Consider the following 20,311-nt stretch of genomic DNA (forward strand, 5'->3'; position numbering starts at 1 on the left):
CTTTTATTCTATTGGCTGCTTCAGGAGGGGGACATTTAAGCAGGTGCCTGAATTACATGAGGGAAGGAACCAGGCAGACCCCTGGGCGAGTAGCACTGCAAGCAGGGCAGACAGGAAGCACAGTGACTCTGAGGCTGGACTGCACTGGTGTTTTAGGAGCAGGGAGGAGGCCAGGGTGGCTGGAAGGGCTGCAGAGAGGGAGAGAGAAGGAAGAAACAGGACCTAAGAGAGCAGGGCTCAGATCCTATAGGGCCTTCAGGGGCTTGTGAAGAACTTTGGTTTTTTCTTTTTTGTTGTTGTTTTTTTGTTTGTTTGTTTTTGAGATGGAGTCTCGCTCTGTCGCCCAGGCTGGAGTACAGTGGCGCAATCTTGGGTCACTGCAACCGCCGCTTCCTGGGTTCAAGTGATTCTCCTGCCTTAGCCTCAAAAGTAGCTGGGATTACAGGTGTGCACCACCAGGCCAGGCTAATTTTTATATTTTTAGCAGAGACAGCACCATGTTGGCCAGGCTGATCTCAAACTCCTGACCTCAAGTGATCTGCCCGCCTTGGACTCCCAAAGTGCTGGGATTACAGATATGAGCCACCACACTCAATCCTGTCTTTTCCTTCTAAATGAGATGGAAGGTTTAGACCAGGAGATGGACATGATCTGATTTAACCTTTCAATTTTTTTCCATTAAAATCTGTGAATTGCATTATATAATGAAAAGAATATAAAACATAAATGGATAGTGTTATAAATAATTATAAGTGAGCACTCATGTGGCTTATCTTTTACAGGAGTTATCCTCAATGCTGTGTGGGAATTTGACTACTGTGACTACTGTAGGGGACAAAGGTGGGAACAGGAAGACTAGTTGTGAAAGTATTGCAGAGATACAGGCCAGTAGGGATGGATGTTGGCTGGACCCAGGGTGGTCACACTAGAGATGCTGGAAATGGTCAGACCCTAAATATATTTTGAAAGTAGAGCCAGTGGGATGTGTTGATAGATGGGACGAAGGGTACGAAAGAAGGAGGAGCCAGGGGACTGCTACTGCTTCACCCGAGCTGCCTTTAAAGAGATGGCCGCATAGGGAGTCAGGGAGAGCTGGGGCAGGGGCAATATTTGGGGGAGATCACCAGCTTGGTTTGGGACTTACCTGGTTGGAGAGGCCTATTGGATATCCATGTGCCCAGCTTTCTACCTGGTCTCTGATAGTGCTTTTCCACTTCCTGTTTCTTCTCTTTTGGAGGTGCTGTCATCTTTTATTCCTTTCCTCCCCTGACATAGACTCATGGATTAATTATTATTTAATGTGTTATAAACCATTCCTGCCATGATACATTTTGATGCTCAGCTTGTCCTGGTTTGGTCAGTGGCGGACCCTACCTCCTTCTGTTTGGTTCTTGTTGTTTTTTATTGAAAAAATTATTTACTGGCCGGGCATGGTGGCTCACACCTGTAATCCCAGCACTTTGGGAGGCCAAGGTGGGTAGATCACGAGGTTAGGAGATCGAGACCATCTTGGCTAACGTGGTGAAACCCCATCTCTACTAAAAATACAAAAATTAGCTGGGCGTGGTGGCACGTACCTATAGTCCCAGCTACTTGGGAGGCTGAGGCTGGAGAAACGCTTGAACCTGGGAGGTAGAGGATGCAGTGAGCCAAGATCGTGCTACTGCACTTCAGCCTGGGCGACAGAGCGAGACTCCATCTCAAAAAAAAAAAAAAAAAGTTTATTGAGGTGAAATGTATATAACATCAGCTTAATCGTTTTAAAGTGGGGCAATTCAGTGGCATTCAATACATTTACAATGTTGTGCCACCGCCACCTCTGTTTAATTTCATGGCCTTCTCATTTCTCCAAAAGAGAACCCCATGCCCATTAAGCCGCTTCTCCCCACCGTCCCCTTCTCCCAGCCCCTGGCAGCCGTCAGTCTGATTTCTGTGTCTGTGGATTTTTCCCTATTTTACAGGATGTTTCATATAAATGGAATCATACAATAATATGTGACCTTCTGTGTCTGGCTTCTTTCACTTAGCCTAATGTTTTCAAGGTTCATCCGTGAGTACCATATATCAGTGCCTCATTCATTTTAATGGGTGAATAATATTCTTCTTTTAAAATAATTAAAATAATGAATCACTATCCCTCAGACCTTTCACTGACTCTTTAATTTTTCTTTTTTCACCATTGAAAGCCCCTGGCTGTGGAATGGAAAAGTCACAGCTTGCTAAATATTTTCTCATCTTCCTCATTTGTCAGATATTCAGGGTGAATGTTTCATGCTGGGACGAAGTATGAGCCAGAAGCCAGAGCGATGGCCCTTTACAGAGTTATGAAGGCCTCCCCTCCTTGCCTGAGCACACAGTCCAGTGAAGAAACTGGAAATAGATTCACGTCAAGAGTCATAGGCCAACGTCCCACTCAGTTTTCTCATTGTTCTCAGATTTTATCTGAGGACTAGAGAGGTTCCATTATACTCAGTTGAGTGATGTTTTGTCATCTGCATCTCAATCTCAGCCAGAAGAAATGGGATAAAGGTGAATTAGCACATCGTGTGGGCAGGCTGGTTTAGAGTAAACTGGTATGTGAAATGAGCAAGTCTTTGAACTGAATAGGAAAGAATGGTGTCTGGGAACTGCTTCTGATTTACTCAGAGACATGGAGAAAGAGCTCTTTCTAGGGAATGACCCTGGCCCTGGTGGGATGTGTCAGGTGGGAGTCTCATGGAAAGCACTAGCTAGATGTTGGATGCTTTGGAGGAACTAATGTGCTGAGGAGATGTCAGCCCCGCGGGTCACCTTAGGGAGGGGCATGGGCCCAGTTGGTGGGGGTATTGCCAGGGCATGGATTCTGCACTGAGTGGGGCTATAGGGGACCTGGTGAGCTTCCTGGTAAGCCTTGGCCCAGGGCACTCTGGGAAGAAGGGGAGAAGTGCCCTGGGGAGGGCCAGTGAGGATAAAATGGAAGAAAGTAGACTCTCAGAGAAAGTACTTAGGGTGGGGCAAATTGTTGCAGGGCAGGTCAAGTGGAGGAAAGGAAAGGATGGGCTGGGACTTCTGGTGAAGGAGGATGTGAGGTACAGGAAGACAGGCTTCTGCTTAGAAGTAAAAGATAAAACTCTGGGAATCCGACTCGGGAAAGAAACAGGGCTCATCTAAATGAGAGAAACTCAGTCCTCCCAGATATATAGAAGAAGCCCATAACTAGTGGGATGACAAGTTTATGAGGATAACCCTCAGAGAGGTAGAGCAGAGGTCAACAGAGAAGGAGGAATCGAGACCTTCAGCTGGTTCCTAAGGAAGCCCCTGAAAAATAACTGAACTAGACCTAAGGAAACCACATGTCAGAGAATTTGGTCTCAACTCCAGCATTTCATTCGGCACTCTGCTCAGTCCCTCAGCCTGAAGCAGCTTTGGTGGGGCTCCTAGTGTTCCTTTTCCTGCCTCAGAGGTTGTTGTTTGGGTCTTTCTGTCTGAGGTGGCAGGGCAGTCATCCAGCTGAAGAGATTGTGTGGAGACGGTTGATGGAGGGCAGCGTTTCTCGGCTTTATTGTGTAGCTGGTGGCTTAGAACCCCTGAAGTAAAGGGCAAGCTTCCAGTCTTTTTTCTTTTTCTTTTTTTTTTTTTTGAGTTGGAGTCTCGCTCTGTCACCAGGCTGGAGTGCAGTGGCACGATCTCAGCTCACTGCAACCTCTGCCTCCCGGGTTCAAGCGATTCTCCTGCCTCAGCCTCCCAAGTAGCTGGGACTACAGGCACATGCCACCATGCCCAGCTAATTTTTGTATTTTTAATAGAGACGGGGTTTCACTATCTCTTGACCTTGTGATCTGCCCGCTTCAGCCTCCCAAAGTGCTGGGATTACAGGTGTGAGCCACCACACCCGGCCAAGCTTCCAGTCTTAACAGCCACCTATGAACTCTGGTTACAATTTCTCAGAGATCGCTCTATTTGTAATGCGTGTATCATTTTAGCGCAAAACCACTTCCCTGTGGCTGTGGCATCAGGGTATCCGCATGGTAGATAAAGCCTGGAAAGCCCATATTCTCTCTCTCTCTCTTTTTTTTTTTTTTTGAGACGGAGTCTCGCTCTGTCGTCCAGGCTGGTTGGAGTGCAGCGGCGCGATCTCGGCTCACTGCAAGCTCCGCGTCCCGGGTTCATGCCGCCTATATTCTCTTAAGAATATAACCCCAAGCTTTCTAGAGCCATCCTTGCTATATGTACAGTTTCTTTAGGAAAGAATCGACAGGTTCTGCTGAGCTTCCTGACAGAAAACCCTGTGGGCTTCTATCTGATCAGGGTGTTGGATAATTAGGTTGTAAGTACCTGGAGAGGGGCTGTGTAACCCTGAGCTAGGTTCCTACAGATTGGGTTGAATTTTAAGCCTCAGCACTGTTATTAATGTCTTGCAAGTCTGACTTAATGATTTCTGTTTTTGAAGGCTCACTGGAGGATTTGGAGTCAATTTCATTAGCGATGTAATAGATGTGACTCTTTCGTCAACTTTTGTATGTTATATTCATCATTCTAAACCCCCTGTTAGGAATTGTTGATCAGATAAGCCTTTTGGCCCTAAAAGTTGAAAAGAAACAAATTTTTTAAAATAGCAGATTATCTGGCTGGACATGGTGGCTCATGCCTGTAATCCCAGCACTTTGGGAGGCCAAGGCAGGTGGATCACTTGAGCTAAGGAGTTCAAGACTAGCCTTGGCAACATGGTGAAACCCCATCTCTACCAAAAAATAAAAAAAATTAGCTGGGCATAGTGGCACACGCCTGTAGTCCCAGGTACTTGGGAGGCTGAGGTGTGAGGATCATTGAGGATCATCTGAGTCTGGGAGGTTGAGGCTGCAGTGAGCCATGATTGCACCACTGCACTCCTGCCTGGGCAGCAGTAAGACTCTGTCTCCAAAAAAAAAAAAGGAATGAAGTTCTAACAATGTGCTATAACGTGGATGAACCTTGAAAGCATTATGCTAAGTGAAAGTAACCAGATACAAAAGACCACATATTGCAGATTCCATTTATATGAAATGTCTAGATAGGCCAATTCATAAACACATGGAGCAGATGAGTGGTTTCCAGGGCTTGGGAAGGGAAGAGGAAATGGAGAGTGACTGCCAGTGGGTATGAGGTTTCCTTTTGGAATGATGAAATGTTCTGGAACTAGATAGTAATGATAGTTGCACAACATTGTGAATGTGCTTAATGCCACAAAATTGTATACTTTTAAATGTTCAAATTTTATGTTATTTACAATAACAAGCAAATACCAATTCAGGTTCATAGCTGTTTATTTTCATATTGTAGGTATTTTGCAAATGAGCCATTTGCTGACTTCCACCGAGTGGAAGGATTGCAAGGAGTCTACATTGCTACTCTGATTAATGGTTCTATGAATGAGGAGAACATGAGATCGGTCATCACCTTTGACAAAGGGGGAACCTGGGAGTTTCTTCAGGCTCCAGCCTTCACGGGATATGGAGAGAAAATCAATTGTGAGGTATTGATGCTTTAATCTTCTTTTGCTTTTTAATATAAGGGAAAGAGCCCTGCTCTGTGGTAGTTTCCTATGTCTAGTATTTATTGAAAAAATACAAAATCACATGGTATTCTATTAATATCACATGGAGCAGACTTCTATTTGTGTTGCTACACTTGGAGTTTCCAAACTCTGCTCCAAGGTCTTGCTACCACTTCTGGGCAGAAGCAACTCAGAAAAAAAAAAAAAAAGTACTATTCATTTTTAGTACTACTTGTTTAGTTAGACCATTACTTGGTCTTTTGGATTTTTGAATTTTGTTTGTCCATGGTGGGCTATGTGGACACTCCCCTATATAATGTATCTGTGGCCCTTGGGAAAATTCTTTAGGAGACTCTTACCTTAGAATTTACTTCTTGGTTTTTCTTCTCTATTTGGCAATGGGTCTTGGCTTACCACATCAAATCTAATTTTGGAAAGAGGCAGCCTATAAATGGATATAGACAAATATCTGGGTACTTCCTCTTCCCTCAATAGTGTCTTCTACAGCAGCTTGGTGAGATCCTGGGATGGTTAGGGCTTGGGTGTTTTTGAGCGTGCTGTGGGGGTCAGGCTTTAGTTAAATCGAATTAATGGTATCATTCAAATTCAGCTTTTTGTTTCCCTGACTAATCAGTTTATTTATGAACTGTCGTTCATCAGCTTTAGGTATAGGTTTCTTCTTCTGAGTTTAGGTGGTGGAAGGAATGTATAGGAAATGGGTAAGTCTGATTACCTGAGGTTACAGAAACTCTTCAGTGAATAGACTTCCTTGCAGGCAGAGAAGCATGAGTCAGAAAGAGGAGTGAGCAAATAAATATTTCTTTGAGACCCAGCCTAATTTGTTCCAGTTTTCATTGGTCAAACTGAGACTCTAGCAAGACAGATACTTGTTAGAGATCCTTTTATGACAAAAATAAGTAGCAAATAATCCAGCAAACCTTGCTACCATTTTTACCTGACCATAACCACATAAGCACATAGTCCTCCTGTGCAGAACCCTGGCCACATCTGAGTAACATTGAACAAGCTCTTTCTGACCAGGAGAACTGAGTGTGACCATGTGGCAAAAGGTGTTGTCCTGATTGCTTGCAGAGCTATGAAAATCTGGACATGAGTGATGGAGGCCAGATTGAATCGCTTGAAGCCTTGCCCTGTATACCTACACCTTTGTGCAAATGTAAAATACATAGGAAAAAATTTAGTGCTAATCCTTTGCTTTTTATATCTCATTGATACTGTACATCAGGGGAGCTTATCCATGAGACTTATGACTTCTGATTCTTGGTCTTTCTTATGACAGAATTGCTGGAATCATGTTTGAAATATGTCTCTGACTTAGAAAGTGAATATGACAAAATCATTTCATTTCTCTTTAGTTCTGAGTCACTTGAGAGGATCTCTGAGTGATAGGATGAGATGATGACTTTCCCATCTACTTGAGTTGACACTGATTTCTAATTGTTATTCCCTGAGAGTCTCAGAAGGCCTTTTTAAGTTGTAATTGTTCTCTTCTTCCACGGGACATTGATGTGGGTTCAGATGATCCTCTCTGTCTCGGGGGTGTGGGGACAGCTGGGCTGTGAGTCTGGTTTCCCCTGGGCCAGGCCTCCTTGCCCCGTGTCAGCTGCACTGCCCTCACACAGGCCGCAGGGTTTACAGGGAACGCTAGGCATGGTATCATGTGCTGACACTGCCTGAAACTTTGGTTGTATAGCTTTCCCAGGGCTGTTCCCTTCATCTGGCTCAGCGCCTCAGTCAGCTCCTCAACCTCCAGCTCCGGAGAATGCCCATCCTGTCCAAGGAGTCGGCTCCAGGCCTCATCATCGCCACTGGTAAGTGTCCTTGCCTGTTCTCACAAGGGGTTCAGCTGTCTGGTGATACGCAGCCAAATGCAGAGCGATCACCCACACCTCCAGCAGTAACCACGCTTTGTGGTTTGAAAGCATTCTTAGTTGCTAGATACTACTCAGAATTTCTGGCTGGGCAAGGTGATTATCTGACATATTCTTGAAATTAAAAATAATTATTTCTCTTGCATTTTAGGCTCAGTGGGAAAGAACTTGGCTAGCAAGACAAACGTGTACATCTCTAGCAGTGCTGGAGCCAGGTGGCGAGAGGTCAGCCCCCTCCCCCAATCCCGTCCCCTCCACCCTCGTTCCCATTTGTGTGAGAATGTAGACTGTGCCTTGGCATTTCAGGGACACAAATGGTCCATGGCAGAGACCAGTAATGCCAGATATGATTATAAAGTAAAGAAAGGTACCTGAAGCCACTGATTTATATCCACAGTTACTTTAAATTAAAAACAGACCTTTGCAAATGTGTGAATTTTACTGAACGTTCTAAGATTATGAGTTCTATGAGAGCAAAAACAATGTCTGTTTTACTGACTTCTTTATCCTTAGCACCTAAGAGTGCCTGGCATGGAGTGGGGGCTCAGGGCATATATGCTGCATGTATCAGCAAATTACAGCGTAGTGGTATCAGCCCTGAAATGGGCTGCTATTATTATTATTATTTTGTATATTATTGAAGTTGAGATGAAGCCTGTCCTTGCTGGGCTGTGTTGTATAGGCACTTTCGTCTCACTCTGTGCTATGGAAGTAGACTCTCTTTTTGCCTTAAGGTTGTATAACTAATATCGATTCTGATTATACCAATTCCTAAGACAGGGCTAGTTCCCTAATTCCAAAATGCTAATTCATCTTCATCTTTGGGCATTAGAGAATTTCCAAATTTGTAAAAAAAAAAAAAAAAAAAAAGTTGTTGCCAGCCTCCCATTGATTAAGGCCAAGGAAGTGTGTTTGGTCTCGTTCTGTAGGGGTTGCTTTCAGGGGTGACCCTCTAGTTATGCCAGGAGCCACCAGGGTAAAACCCAACAGATCACTTGACAGGATGAGCACCTTGTCATCGAGCAGCCCTGCAGGCTGGGCAGCCGGAGCAGCACGTCGGGAGTGATGTGGAGTTCTCAGAACAGCTAGCAGACATAGTTCCCATCCACGTGGTGCTTTACTGGGAATGCACCATGCTCACCTTGATATTTGAATAGGTAATACGTAAAGCAGTAATAAAAATACCAACATTCATTTGGCACCTTGCAGTTCACAGAGGCCTGTCACAAGCCTTCTCTCACTGTGGCAGGGCTTCCCATCCCTCCCGAGGAGAGAGATGAGGCTCAGACACTGTGTACTGTATGTGGCGAACACAAATATGTGTTCAGATGAGGCAGGTTGTTAAGGCCATTGTAGTCAGAGTGCAGACAGTTTGAATGGAAATTTTCGGGTTGTCCTTGTCCAGCTCCCAAGGGAAGATTAAGCAGCTGCTTTCCCCTTTCGTGGAGCTGGACGCTCCCTTTGAAATGGGGTATCCTCTTCTCTGCGAATAGGCCTGTGGTTTGTTTGTGCCTTCTGCTGTTGGTGTAATCTGGGATTTGCACATCTGCAAGTGATTTCCTTCTGGTTAGAAAGCAGTGTCTTGTTCCTCCTCCAGTGAAGTGGTATCGTCTGGCGATTACCGGGGCAGCTGTCAGTGCCTCCCTCCACACGTGCCTTGTGCCTGCCAAGAAGCAACCAGTGCATAAGAGACCTTATTTTGGGACATAGCAGAAAACTAACTTGGGGATGAAAAGATTGTGAGTTTATCTGTGTGAGTGGGCATCTGAGTACCCATGGGCAGCCTTCACTTTAGAGGGACAATCTGGGCTGTGTGCGGGAGCAGGTGGTGGCAGAGGAAGAGGCTGTAGTGGACAGAATGTTGCCTGGAGCACTGATGACTGTAATTGTGGTTTTCTTTTTCCTCCTAATTAGTTGTGCAAATTCTCTGATCCTCAGAATTCGTTTTTTGTGCTTTTTTTCTTTTTAAATAATTTTTATTTCTTTTATTTTTAGCTTTTTTCTTTATAAACTTTATTGAAGCAGATGAAGGCACAGTACACTGCACATATTTAAAGTGTGCAGTTTGATCAGAATTAATTATGGTCACCACAATTAAGATAACAAACATTTCCATCTGCAAATTCTCTGATCCTCACAATTCCTTTTTTGTGCTTTTTTTCTTTTTAAAATAATTTTTATTTCTTTTATTTTTAGCTTTTTTGTTTAACAAATTTATTGAAGCAGATAAGGGGACAATACACTGCACATATTTAAAGTGTACAGTTTGATCAGAATTAATTATGGTCGCCACAATTAAGATAACAAACATTTCCATCACCCTCCCTGAGGTATCTTTGTGCCCCTCGGTAATCCGTCCCACTCTCCAGTCTTGTCCTTGTCTGCTTCTGTTATTCATTGGCATTTTCTAGAATAGGTTATTCATTGGCATTTTCTAGAATTTTGATAAGTGGACTCACACAGTATATACTCTTTTTGCCTGGCTTCTGTCACACATCACGATGATTTTGGGTTTCATCCAAGTTGCTTCGTGTATCAGTTGTTCATTCCTTTGCTAGTTGTATCCCATTGTAGGGATGTATCATAATTTATTTATTCATTCATCTGTTGATAAACATTCCAGTTTTGCTGATTACAAATATAGCTGTTATGAACATTCATGTACATATTTTATTCATTTCTCTAGGGTAAATACTTAGGAATGGAATAGCTGGGTAGCATGGTGGGTATATGTTTAACTTTTTAAAGAACTGCCAAATTATTGTCCCTTTTACATTTCCACCAAACAGTATGTGAGAATTTTAATTGCTTCACATCTTTGCCAACACTTGGTATGATTAGTCTTTTTAATTTTAGACATTTTAATAAGCAGGTGATAATATCTCATTGTAGTTGTAATTGGCATTTGTGTGATTATTAATGATTTTCATGTGCTCATTGGCCATTTTAAAATCTGGTTGTGAAGTATTTGCCCAAATCTTTTGCCTTTTTGAAAAAATTGGGTTGGTCCAGCACAGTGGCTCTGCCTATAATCCCAGCACTTTGGATGGCTGAGGTAAGAGGGTTGCTGGAGCCGTGGGCAACATACGAAAAGCTTGTCTCTACAAAAAATAAAAATAGCCAGGCATGGTGGTGCATGCCTGTAGTCCTAGCTACTTAGGAGGCTGAGGTCAGAGGGTCACATGAGCCTTGGTGGTTGAAGGTGTAGTGAGCTGTGATTGTGCTGCTACATTCCAGCCTGGGCAATGGAATCAGAGCCTGTCTCAATAAATATATAAATAAATTTTAAAAACTAATTTTAATAATTGAGTTGTCTATCTTCTTTGAGTTGTAGGAGTTTTTTAAAAAATATATTTTGGATTCAGGTCTTTTGTATGATATATGGGTAGATACTCATTTTTTCCATATGGAGATCTAATTGATTTAGCACCATTTATTGAAAACCCTTCTCTCTCTCCCATTGAATTGCCTTGGTACCTGTTTGAAAATCAATTGGCCATATATGGGCCAATTTTAGGCCAATTGGGTCTATTTCAGGTCTTTATTCTGTCCCATTAATCTGTCTGTCTTTTCACTAATACCAAATTATCTTAATTTCCAAAGCCTTATAGTAAATGTTGAGATCAAGTAGGGTAAGTCCTTCAACTTTGATCATTTTAAAAATCTTTTTTATTATTGTAGGTCCTTCATATTTCCTGATACATTTCAGGGTCGCTTGTCAATTTCTATGGAATCTGCTGGGATTTTTATTATAATTGCCTTGAATTTATAGAATCAATTTGGAGGAGAATCGACATGTTAATACTATTGAGTCTTCTGATCCATGAATGTAGTATCTTTTTCCATTTCTTGTTTAATTTCTCTCAGTACTTTGTAGTTTCCAATGTAGAGGTCCTGTACATCTTTTATTAGCTTTATTCCTAGGTATTTTAATTTTTTGTGGTATTACTGTAAATGGAATTTTATTTTCTTATTTTTGCTCTAGTATATAAGAATACAACTGATTTTTTATATATTCATCTTGTATTCTGTGACCTTGCTAAGGTAATTCATTAGTTCTAGTAGGTTTTTAGATTCTATGTAAGCAATCATACCATTTGCAAAGAGTGACAGTTTTATTTCTTCCTTTCTGATCTTAATGTCTTTTATGTATTCTCTCATTCTTTCCTTCTTCCTTTTTCTCTTCTTTCTTGTCCTTCTTTCTTCTCTTTCCCTCCTTTCCTCCATTTTCTCCCTTCTGATTTCTTTCATTCTTCTTATCACAATGGCTAGGACCTCTATACGGTATTGAATAGAAGTAGTGAAAGTGGGCATTCTTGCCTTGTTCTCTCTCTGGGGGAAACAATTCAACCTTTTTACCATTAACTATGGTGTTAGCAGTAGATTTCTTTATCAACATTTGGGAAGCTCCCTATTATCATTAGTTGTTGAGTTTTTTTTATCATAATCAGATACTGGATTTTGTCAAATGCTATTTTTACATTTATTAAAATGATTTTTTTCTATTACTATGATGATTAAATGTTACATTAATTAATTCTTGAATATTAGAACAACCTGGAATTACTAGGACAAACTCTACTTGGTCATAATGCATTATCCTTTTTATCTGCAGCTAGGTTTGATTTGCTAATATTTTGTTAAAGATTTTTGCATTATTTATGAGAGATACTTGTCTTTAATTTGTTTTTTTGTAAAATCTTTCTTAAGTTTTGATATTAGTGTTTGGCTAGTATCATAAAACAAGCAGAGGGTTAAACCCCTCTTCCTCTTTTTTAGGACAAAGTTTGGTGTTATTTTTTCTTGAGTAATTCCCTAATGAAACTGTCCAGGCATTGAGTTTTCTTTTTGGGAATATTTTTTGATAAGAGATTTAATTTCTCTCGTTGATATAAGACTATTCAGATTTTCTTCTTTTTGTTTCAATTTTGATGAGTTGTGTGTTTCAAGAAATTTGTCCCTTCATGTAAGTTGTGACATTTGTTGGCCTTATGTTATCAATGATATATTCTCTTTATCTTTTTAATGTCTGTAGGATCTTTGGTGATGATTTCATTCTTGATATTGGTGATATGTGTATTTTCTCTATTTTTTGTTTGTTTAGGTGTTTCAATACTGTTGATCTTTCCAAAGAATCTGCTTTTGGCTCTGTTGATTTTCTATTGTCTGTTTTCTGTTTTGTTGCTTTTTTTCTTTATTATTATTTTTTCCCTTATTTGTTTTGTTGTTCTTTTTGTAGCTTATTAAGATATAACCTTGGGTTATTGATTTTATATCTTCTTTTCTAATGTAAGCATTTAAAGCTGTAAGTTTTCCTTTAAGTACTAATTTAGCTATATGCCACATATTTAGATATGTTTTTAGTGTTTTTAAGTTCAGAGTATATTTAATGTCCCCTTTTAAAACTGAGATATAGGCTGCACACAGTGGCTCATGCCTGTAATCCCAGCACTTAGGAAGACCAAGGCAGGAGGATCACTTGAGGCCAGGAGTTCAAGACCAGCCCAGGCACCATAGCAAAACCTTGTCTCTACAAAAAATAAAAAAATTAACTGGGCATACCTGTGATCCCAGTTACTCTGGGGGCTGAGGTGGGAGACTCACTTGAGCCCAGGAGGTCAAGGTTGCAGTGAGCTGTGATTGTGTCAGTGCACTCCAGCCTGGGTGACAGAGCAAGACCGGGTCTCAAAAAAATAAAAAAACAGATAAAACCGAGATGTAATTCACATACTATAAAGTTCACCATTTTAAAGTGTACAGTTCATATGTTTTTAGTATTATTCAGTCATCACCATTATCTGATTCCAGAACATTTTCATCAATCCATAAATATCTCTTGATTTTTATCTTCAAAAGATAAGTTACTTAGCAAAGTGTTATTTAATTTGCAGGTATTTGGGGGTTTCATAGATATCTTGTTATTGATTTCTAATTTAATTTCCTATAGTCAGAGAAGATACTTTGTATGATTTCAGTCCCTTTAGATTTGTTGAGATTTGTTTTGAGATCCAGCCTGTGGTCTATATTGTTGAATATATCATGTGCACTGGGAAGGAATATGTATTAAGCAGTTGTTTGAGGTAGTGTTCTGTAGATATTATTTATATGAAGGTGGTTGATAATGTTGTTCAGATCTTTTGTGTTCATATTGATTTTTGGGGGTTCTAGTTCTCTAAATTCCTAAGAGAGGAATGGTAAGATCTGCTATGATTCTGAAATTGCCTCTTGCTCCTTTAAATTCTGTCAATTTTTGCTTTATTTTGGTATGCATTTTGAGTCTCTGTTGTTAAGTGTATTCACATTTATAATAATATTTTCTCATGAATTGTCCCTTTTATCATTATGAACTATCTCTCTTTATCTATTGTAATGCCATGTGTCTTAAAATCTATTTGATCTGATATTAAAATAGTTACTGTAACCTTCTTCTGTTTACTATTTGGATAGTACATCTTTTTTTGAGTTGGTGTCTTACTCTGTCACCCAGGCTGGAGTGCAATGGTATGATCTCGGCTCACTGCGACCTCGGCCTCCTGGGTTCAAGTGATTCTCCTGCCTCAGCCTCCCGAGTAGCTGGGATTTCAGGCGCTCACCACCACACCCGGCTAATTTTTGTATTTCTAATAGAGACAGGGTTTCGCCATGTTGGTTAGGTTGGTCTTGAACTCCTGACCTCAAGTGATCCACCCGCCTTGGCCTCCCAAAGTGCTGGGGTTACAGGTGTGAGATACCACGCCCAGCCCTGGATAGTACATCTTTTAACATCCATTCGCTTTCAACCTATCTATGTCTTTATATTTAAAGTGTTTTTTTTTCCTGTTTTTTGAAGTTGGGTCTTGTGTGTTGTCCAGGCTGGTCTTAAACTCCTGGGTTCAAGTGATCCTGCCAAATAGTTGGAATTAAAGGCACATGCCACCATGCCCAGTTCTTTGAAGTGTTTCTTCTAGACAACATATAGTAGGGTCTTGCTTTTTTTGCTCATTCTGCCAAGCTCTCCTTTTTAACTGAAATGCTTAGGCCATTAACATTTAATATAATTATTGATATATTTGAATTTAGGCCTGATATTTAATTTATTTTCTTTTCATTTCTCCTATTTATTATTCCTCTGTTCCTTCTGTCCTCTCTCCTTTTGTATTATCTAGATACATTAAGTATTCTACTTTTATTTAGATTTTTTGGGGGGCTTATCTATGTGTATTTCTAGCGACTTCTCTAAGGATTACAACATACATATCTAATCTTTTATAGTCTTCTTTGAGTTGATAATTGCACTTAACGTAAAATTTAGAACCCTTTCAACCATACAAGTCCCTTTTCTCCTCCCCCACCTATATGTTATTTTCATATTTATCACATCAACACACATTACAAAATCCACAAAGCAGTGCTTGTTTTTGCTTTAAATTATCATATGAATTTCAAAGAACTTAAATATTTACCCAGATATTTACCATTTCTCTTGCTTGCTGTTCATTCTGCAAAAATCTCTGTTTACCCATGGGAAATTTCCCTATAGCCTAAAGAAATTCCTATAGCATTTCCTGTAGTGAGATCTGTTGGCTGTGAATTCTCTTGTTTTTCCCTCTTTTGAAATTTCTGTTTTATTTACCTTCATTCCTGAAGGATATGTTTATTGGATAGAGAATTCTGGGTTGACAGTAATTTTCTTCCAGTACTTTAAAGATGTCTACTGTTTTCTTGTTTCCGTGGGTTCTGATGAGAAACCTCTCTTCACTTTAGCTATCATTCTCCTGTGTGTAACATGCCATTTTTCTCTAGATGCTTTGAAGATTTTTTTTCATTGGTTTTCAGCAGTTTTGGTATGATGTGTCTAGGAGGGCTTTTCTTTGAGTTTATTCTCTATGTAGATGCTGATTTTGAATCTATATTTATATCTTTCAACAAATTTGGGAAATTTTCAGCCATTATTTCTTCAGATATTTTTTTTCTGCTCCCATCCCTTTCTCCTGTTCTTCTCGGACTCCAGTTACATATTAGACCTACTGTTATTGTTGCCTATGTCCTTGGCAATCTTTCTTTCTTTGAAATCTTTTCCCCCCGTATGTTCTCTAGAACAGACAGATAGATCTATAATTTCTACAGATCTATATTTATTTTGAAGTTCACTAATTCATTTATCATTGCTTTTCTGATGTTGAGCCCATCAGTAAATTTCTTATTTCGGACATTATATTTTTCTGTTATAAAATTTGTTTGGTTTCTTTTTAAAAATTGTTTCCACTTCTCTGGGAGAATTCTTTTCTCTCATTCATTTCACATGTGTTTTTCTTTCCCTCATGGGACATGGTTATAATAGCTATTTTAAAATTCCAGCCAGGTATGGTGGCTCATGCCTATAATCCCAGCACTTTGGGAGGCCGAGGCAGGTGGAAGCACTTGAGGTCAGGAGCTCGAGACCAGCCTGACCAACATGGTGAAACCCTGTCTGTACTAAAAATATAAAAATGAGCTGGGCGTGGTAGTGCATGCCTGTAATCCCAGCTACTTGGGAGGTTGAAGCAGGAGAATCACTTGAACCCAGGAGGCAGAGGTTGCAGTGAGCTGAGATTGCACCACTGCACTCCAGCCTGGGCAACAGAGTGAGACTGTGTCTCAAAAAATAAAAAATTAAAAAAAAATTCCAATATATGGGTCACTTGGGATTGGCACCTTTTGACTATCTTTTCCCTTGAGAATTGGACACATCTTATGGATATGTTTGTATGCTGTATGTTAAGTAATTTTGGTTTGTATTCTGCACATATGAATGAAATTCATGAAATTAAGCCTTCTGGAGGATATTGACATTTTTGTCTCAGCATGTAATCAGCCTGTTTAGGTTCTGACCCTGAGTTCTGTCTTGCTTTCTGTAGGTGGTAGTTTAACTCTCAGTTCAGTATGCTAAGCCTTTGTTACACTGGTTTGTGTCTGTTTCATGCATGTACACTTCAGGGGTTAGGCTGCGACTTGCGTAAGTTCATATACAAAATTAGGGGATTTACTTTTTTGACACTCCCAGCTATGGGATTCCATCCACACTTTGCCTACCCTATAGGGGCTCCTTTCTCTGGTTCCTTTGGGGGAAATAATATCTATTGCAGTTTTAGCTGTGACTGAGACTGAGGTGCACCCCATGACTGGGACTTTTCCTTTGGGCAAAGCTTTACCAGGATATTCATGACTTGTGTGTGTAGCTTCTCTAGGTTTTAAGTCTCCACAAGCGGCTTGCTTTTGTTTACTTTTCAGCATCCACTGGTAGTTGTTTTTTGTCCAGAGTTTTCACCTGTAATTAGCAGGAAGGATGGGGTATAGAGGGCTAATACTGTCATAGTAGAACTGAAACCCCAGTTACTTAATTTTTAATCAAGGGTTGGTGGGAGTCATAGATTTGGATTTGAGTCCTACCTCTGCTGTTCACAGTCTACCATTTTAATATTAAGCCCGTGTTTCTTCATTTGGGAAAAAAATTGAGATACTAGAACTTGCTCCACCTGTCCCTAGGATTGTGTGGAACAGATGAGATAATGGATGTCAATGTCTTCTGTAAACGGAAAAATTGTTTTCAAGTGGTTGTCATTGCTGTTATGTCTATGTGCACGTGTGTGCATGCCTGTGGGCATGTGTACATGGTTTCTGCACAATTACCTCCACAGCAGTGGTGTCACCATGGATTTTTCCTCTTCAGGCACTTCCTGGACCTCACTACTACACGTGGGGAGACCACGGCGGAATCATCACGGCCATTGCCCAGGGCATGGAAACCAACGAGCTAAAGTAAGTGTCTCTGATGAGGCCTTTTAACATCAAACTTTCTCCCAGAAATTTACATCTGTGATTATAATTGGATTATCTCTCTACAGCACTATGTTGTTGACAGCACAATTTGTGATCTCCGGATATGAGTTAAACTTTTTTTTTTTTTTTTGAGATGGAGTCTTGCTCTCTCCCCCAGGCAGGAATACAATGGTGCGATCTCAGCTCACTGCAACCTCCACCTCCTGGGTTGAAGCGATTCTCCTGCCTCAGCCTCCTGAGTCTGGGATTACAGGTGCCTGCCACCACGTCTGGCTAATTTTTGTATTTTTAGTAGAGACAGGGTTTTACCATGTTGATCAGGCTAGTCTCGAACCCCTGACCTCAGGTGATCCACCTGTCTCGGCCTCCCAAAATGCTTGGATTACAGGTGTGAGCCACTGTGCCCACCCTGATTTAAACTCTTTATCTCCAAAATGGGAATATAAGAACCTGTCCTTTCCATCACAAAGGGAGATTGTGAGCAAGAGGGCAATTAATAATAATGGCCAAATAATTAATTGGAGGCTCTTTAATTTGTCCTTCTTTGCTTTGTGTCTTTATTACACAGAATGACTAATAATAAATAGCAATAATAATAATAATACATGAGTAACAATGACAGAATGCATACAACTTGATAGCCATTGACTTTTGGTGCGTTAGGTTGGTGGGGGGGTCTCATGGAGCTGGAAGGGGTGTTTAGGGTTAACTGCATCATTTCACAGATGAGAAAACAGGCTCAGCAAGGCAAAGTAACTTGCCCAGGGTCATTCCCTTTGTTAGTGACAGAGACAGGATTAGCACTTGGGTTTTTCGATTGCGTCGTACATTCTTTGCAATATATTGTTCTGAAAAGCAAAACTGTCAAGAGTTTGTAACCTCTACACCCTTATGTTCTGATTTTATCAGAACCAGTCCTCTGATTACCTTTGGCTCGTTTCTGAATGGTTCATGTTAGGTCAAGTTCATGCTGGACCACACTTCTCCCTGTTTTTGAGCTGAACCCATTAGATGGATTGGTGAAGGATCTGGAGAGGGCTTCTGTAACTATCTTGTTTATTGCGAGGACAAAGCTTTCTTTTTTTTTGCTCCTTTTAGAAACGGGGCCAGCAGTAAGTGAGAGGTGGGTGGTTTGGAAAAAGAGATCTTAGCAGCTGTTTTTTTTTCCCTGTGGTTAATTTGACATGTGCTGAGCAGCCTGGCCTCAGAGAAGGAGAGAGAAGCAAAGTACTGGTATTTGGCATTCCACCTGGCTGTTCTCTGTTCCATGTAGCACTGGTTAGCTATTTCTTTAGAGGCAATACTCCGAAGAGGTCCTGTTTGTGTGCAACACTCTGTATTCATATTCAGATTGGTGTTTGCTCAGACAACGACCATCACAGAGCACAGTACTTCCCACATTTGTGCTATCATTTATATACCCATTAATTTAATTTTCATTTCACATGTTCAGCAAGCACCGATTGTGCCAGATGCTGTGTATCTGTAGATGAATAGGATGCCTGCCACCCTGTAGTTGAAAGGTGGGCGAGGAAACAATTGTAGTGTTTGGTATACTGCTATGTGTGTAATACGCACGTAGGGGACATAGTTTGGCTTCCTAGGAATACATTTCATTCTTTGTATGGCTTTCAGATTTCAGAGTCAGTTCTCGATTTGCCTTGTTTAACTTCTCTGAAAATTAAATTTGCATTCCAAACTGGCTCCTCTGAAGGAGTTAGTGTGATTCTAGTCCTCTTACACCATCTGTCGGTGCATATGTGCTCAGGGAACGCAGCGTCATTCTGCACTAGCTGGAGCAAAACATGATCAGGAAAATAAACTTGCTGCCAGAAAATCATAAAGCCTTCCCCAGACATTTTGAAATGACTTGGGGGTTGTAGACTTTGGGGGATTATGGACACTGTAGCATTCCTCTATTTGTATAGGTTTCATTTGGAGGTGTCTGTTTGAATAGTTCAAATAAAGCATTTGAAAATATGAAAATACATACAAGCCTCGTATTGACAGGTGCATGTGTCCCACGTAACAACCTGAGTTTGGCCTAAATCTGTGTAGCCACCTGGCATTTACTCAGTGTGTTGTTCACAGAGGTATTTTGCTTCTTCCCCTGCTGCTCTGAAAAGCAAGAAATAATATTCAAGTTAGTTGATATTCTCAGACTACAATGGTGATTTACTGTGACACCCATGCACAAGGACAGGTGGCTTCTGACAAGACTGGATATCTGTTGCTGGGCTAGGGCTTCAGGCCCCTTCTAAGTTTGGCCTCCTCAATCACAGAGATCTCTTTTCCTTTATGACTCGTAGCATGTATAGGCTGTCCCATTCATTTGGCATTGATCATATTCTGACTCCTTATGTTAGTTACCTTTACATGATGTGCCAGAATTCTGCAACTCGTTAGTAAGGTCTTTGTAGGTAAATATTTCTGCTCGATATAGGTTACCAGGCACTTAGCAAATATTTGATTGAAATAGGTCATGCATACTTAATCATCCAAGATTGCTTATGGTTTTTTTTTTAACTGATTTATAAAACTAGAGGAGACCTAGCTAGTGTGCCAATTGCACAGCTCCAAGGGGACCACTGCCACTGTGCTCCATGTCAATGACAACCCCTGGAGCACAGATGTGAGTGGAGGCTCCCTGGATGTGTGCAACCTGGTGGTACCCAAGAGACACCAGAGATTACCTAATCCACTTTCCTTAGTTTTCACATGAGGGAATAAGAGATTAGTCAGGAGTTAATGCCCACACTGGAACTTGAGCATATTTCTGTTAGGAATCATTTCAGGTCAATTACACAGACAACTGTCGAACATCTACAATGAAGCAGATGCTGTGCTAGATACCAAGGATGCAAAGGCGAGCAGGGCACTGATCGGGAGCTGCCTGTGCCCACTGTGGCTCTGTGATGTTTCTGAGCCAGATGCAGAGAGAGAGGCTGGGAGGAGGGGGTTGTTTGAAAGAGGGCTTTCTGCTCTGATTTTACTCATCTTTAGGGAGGAAAGCCAAGTAAAGTAGCATTAGTAACTCAAATAGGTTGTAGTGGGGACAGCAATTGAAGCATTGCTCAAAGTAAACATTAGGGTTTTTTTTTTTTTTGGT

The 20,311-nt window shown here is 40.9% G+C and overlaps 1 protein-coding gene across 6 annotated transcripts in view; it reads left to right on the plus strand.

Annotated features, from left to right (window-relative positions):
• Positions 1-20,311, plus strand: part of SORL1 (sortilin related receptor 1) — a 181,978-nt gene that overhangs the window by 64,306 nt on the left and 97,361 nt on the right. For all 6 annotated transcript variants that reach the window (XR_008669734.2, XM_055355797.2, XM_055355795.2 and 3 more), the window contains exons 9-12: positions 5,299-5,491; positions 7,227-7,344; positions 7,556-7,629; positions 17,093-17,181. Coding sequence is in view for 5 of the 6 variants with exons in the window: in XM_055355797.2 (XP_055211772.2) it covers positions 5,299-5,491; positions 7,227-7,344; positions 7,556-7,629; positions 17,093-17,181 (474 nt within the window). In the remaining variant the exon portion in view is untranslated. The remainder of the gene's footprint in view (positions 1-5,298; positions 5,492-7,226; positions 7,345-7,555; positions 7,630-17,092; positions 17,182-20,311) is intronic.

The sequence above is a fragment of the Gorilla gorilla genome, chromosome 9 (genome assembly GCF_029281585.2).
Source record: "Gorilla gorilla gorilla isolate KB3781 chromosome 9, NHGRI_mGorGor1-v2.1_pri, whole genome shotgun sequence".
Taxonomy (NCBI): Eukaryota; Metazoa; Chordata; class Mammalia; order Primates; family Hominidae; genus Gorilla; species Gorilla gorilla.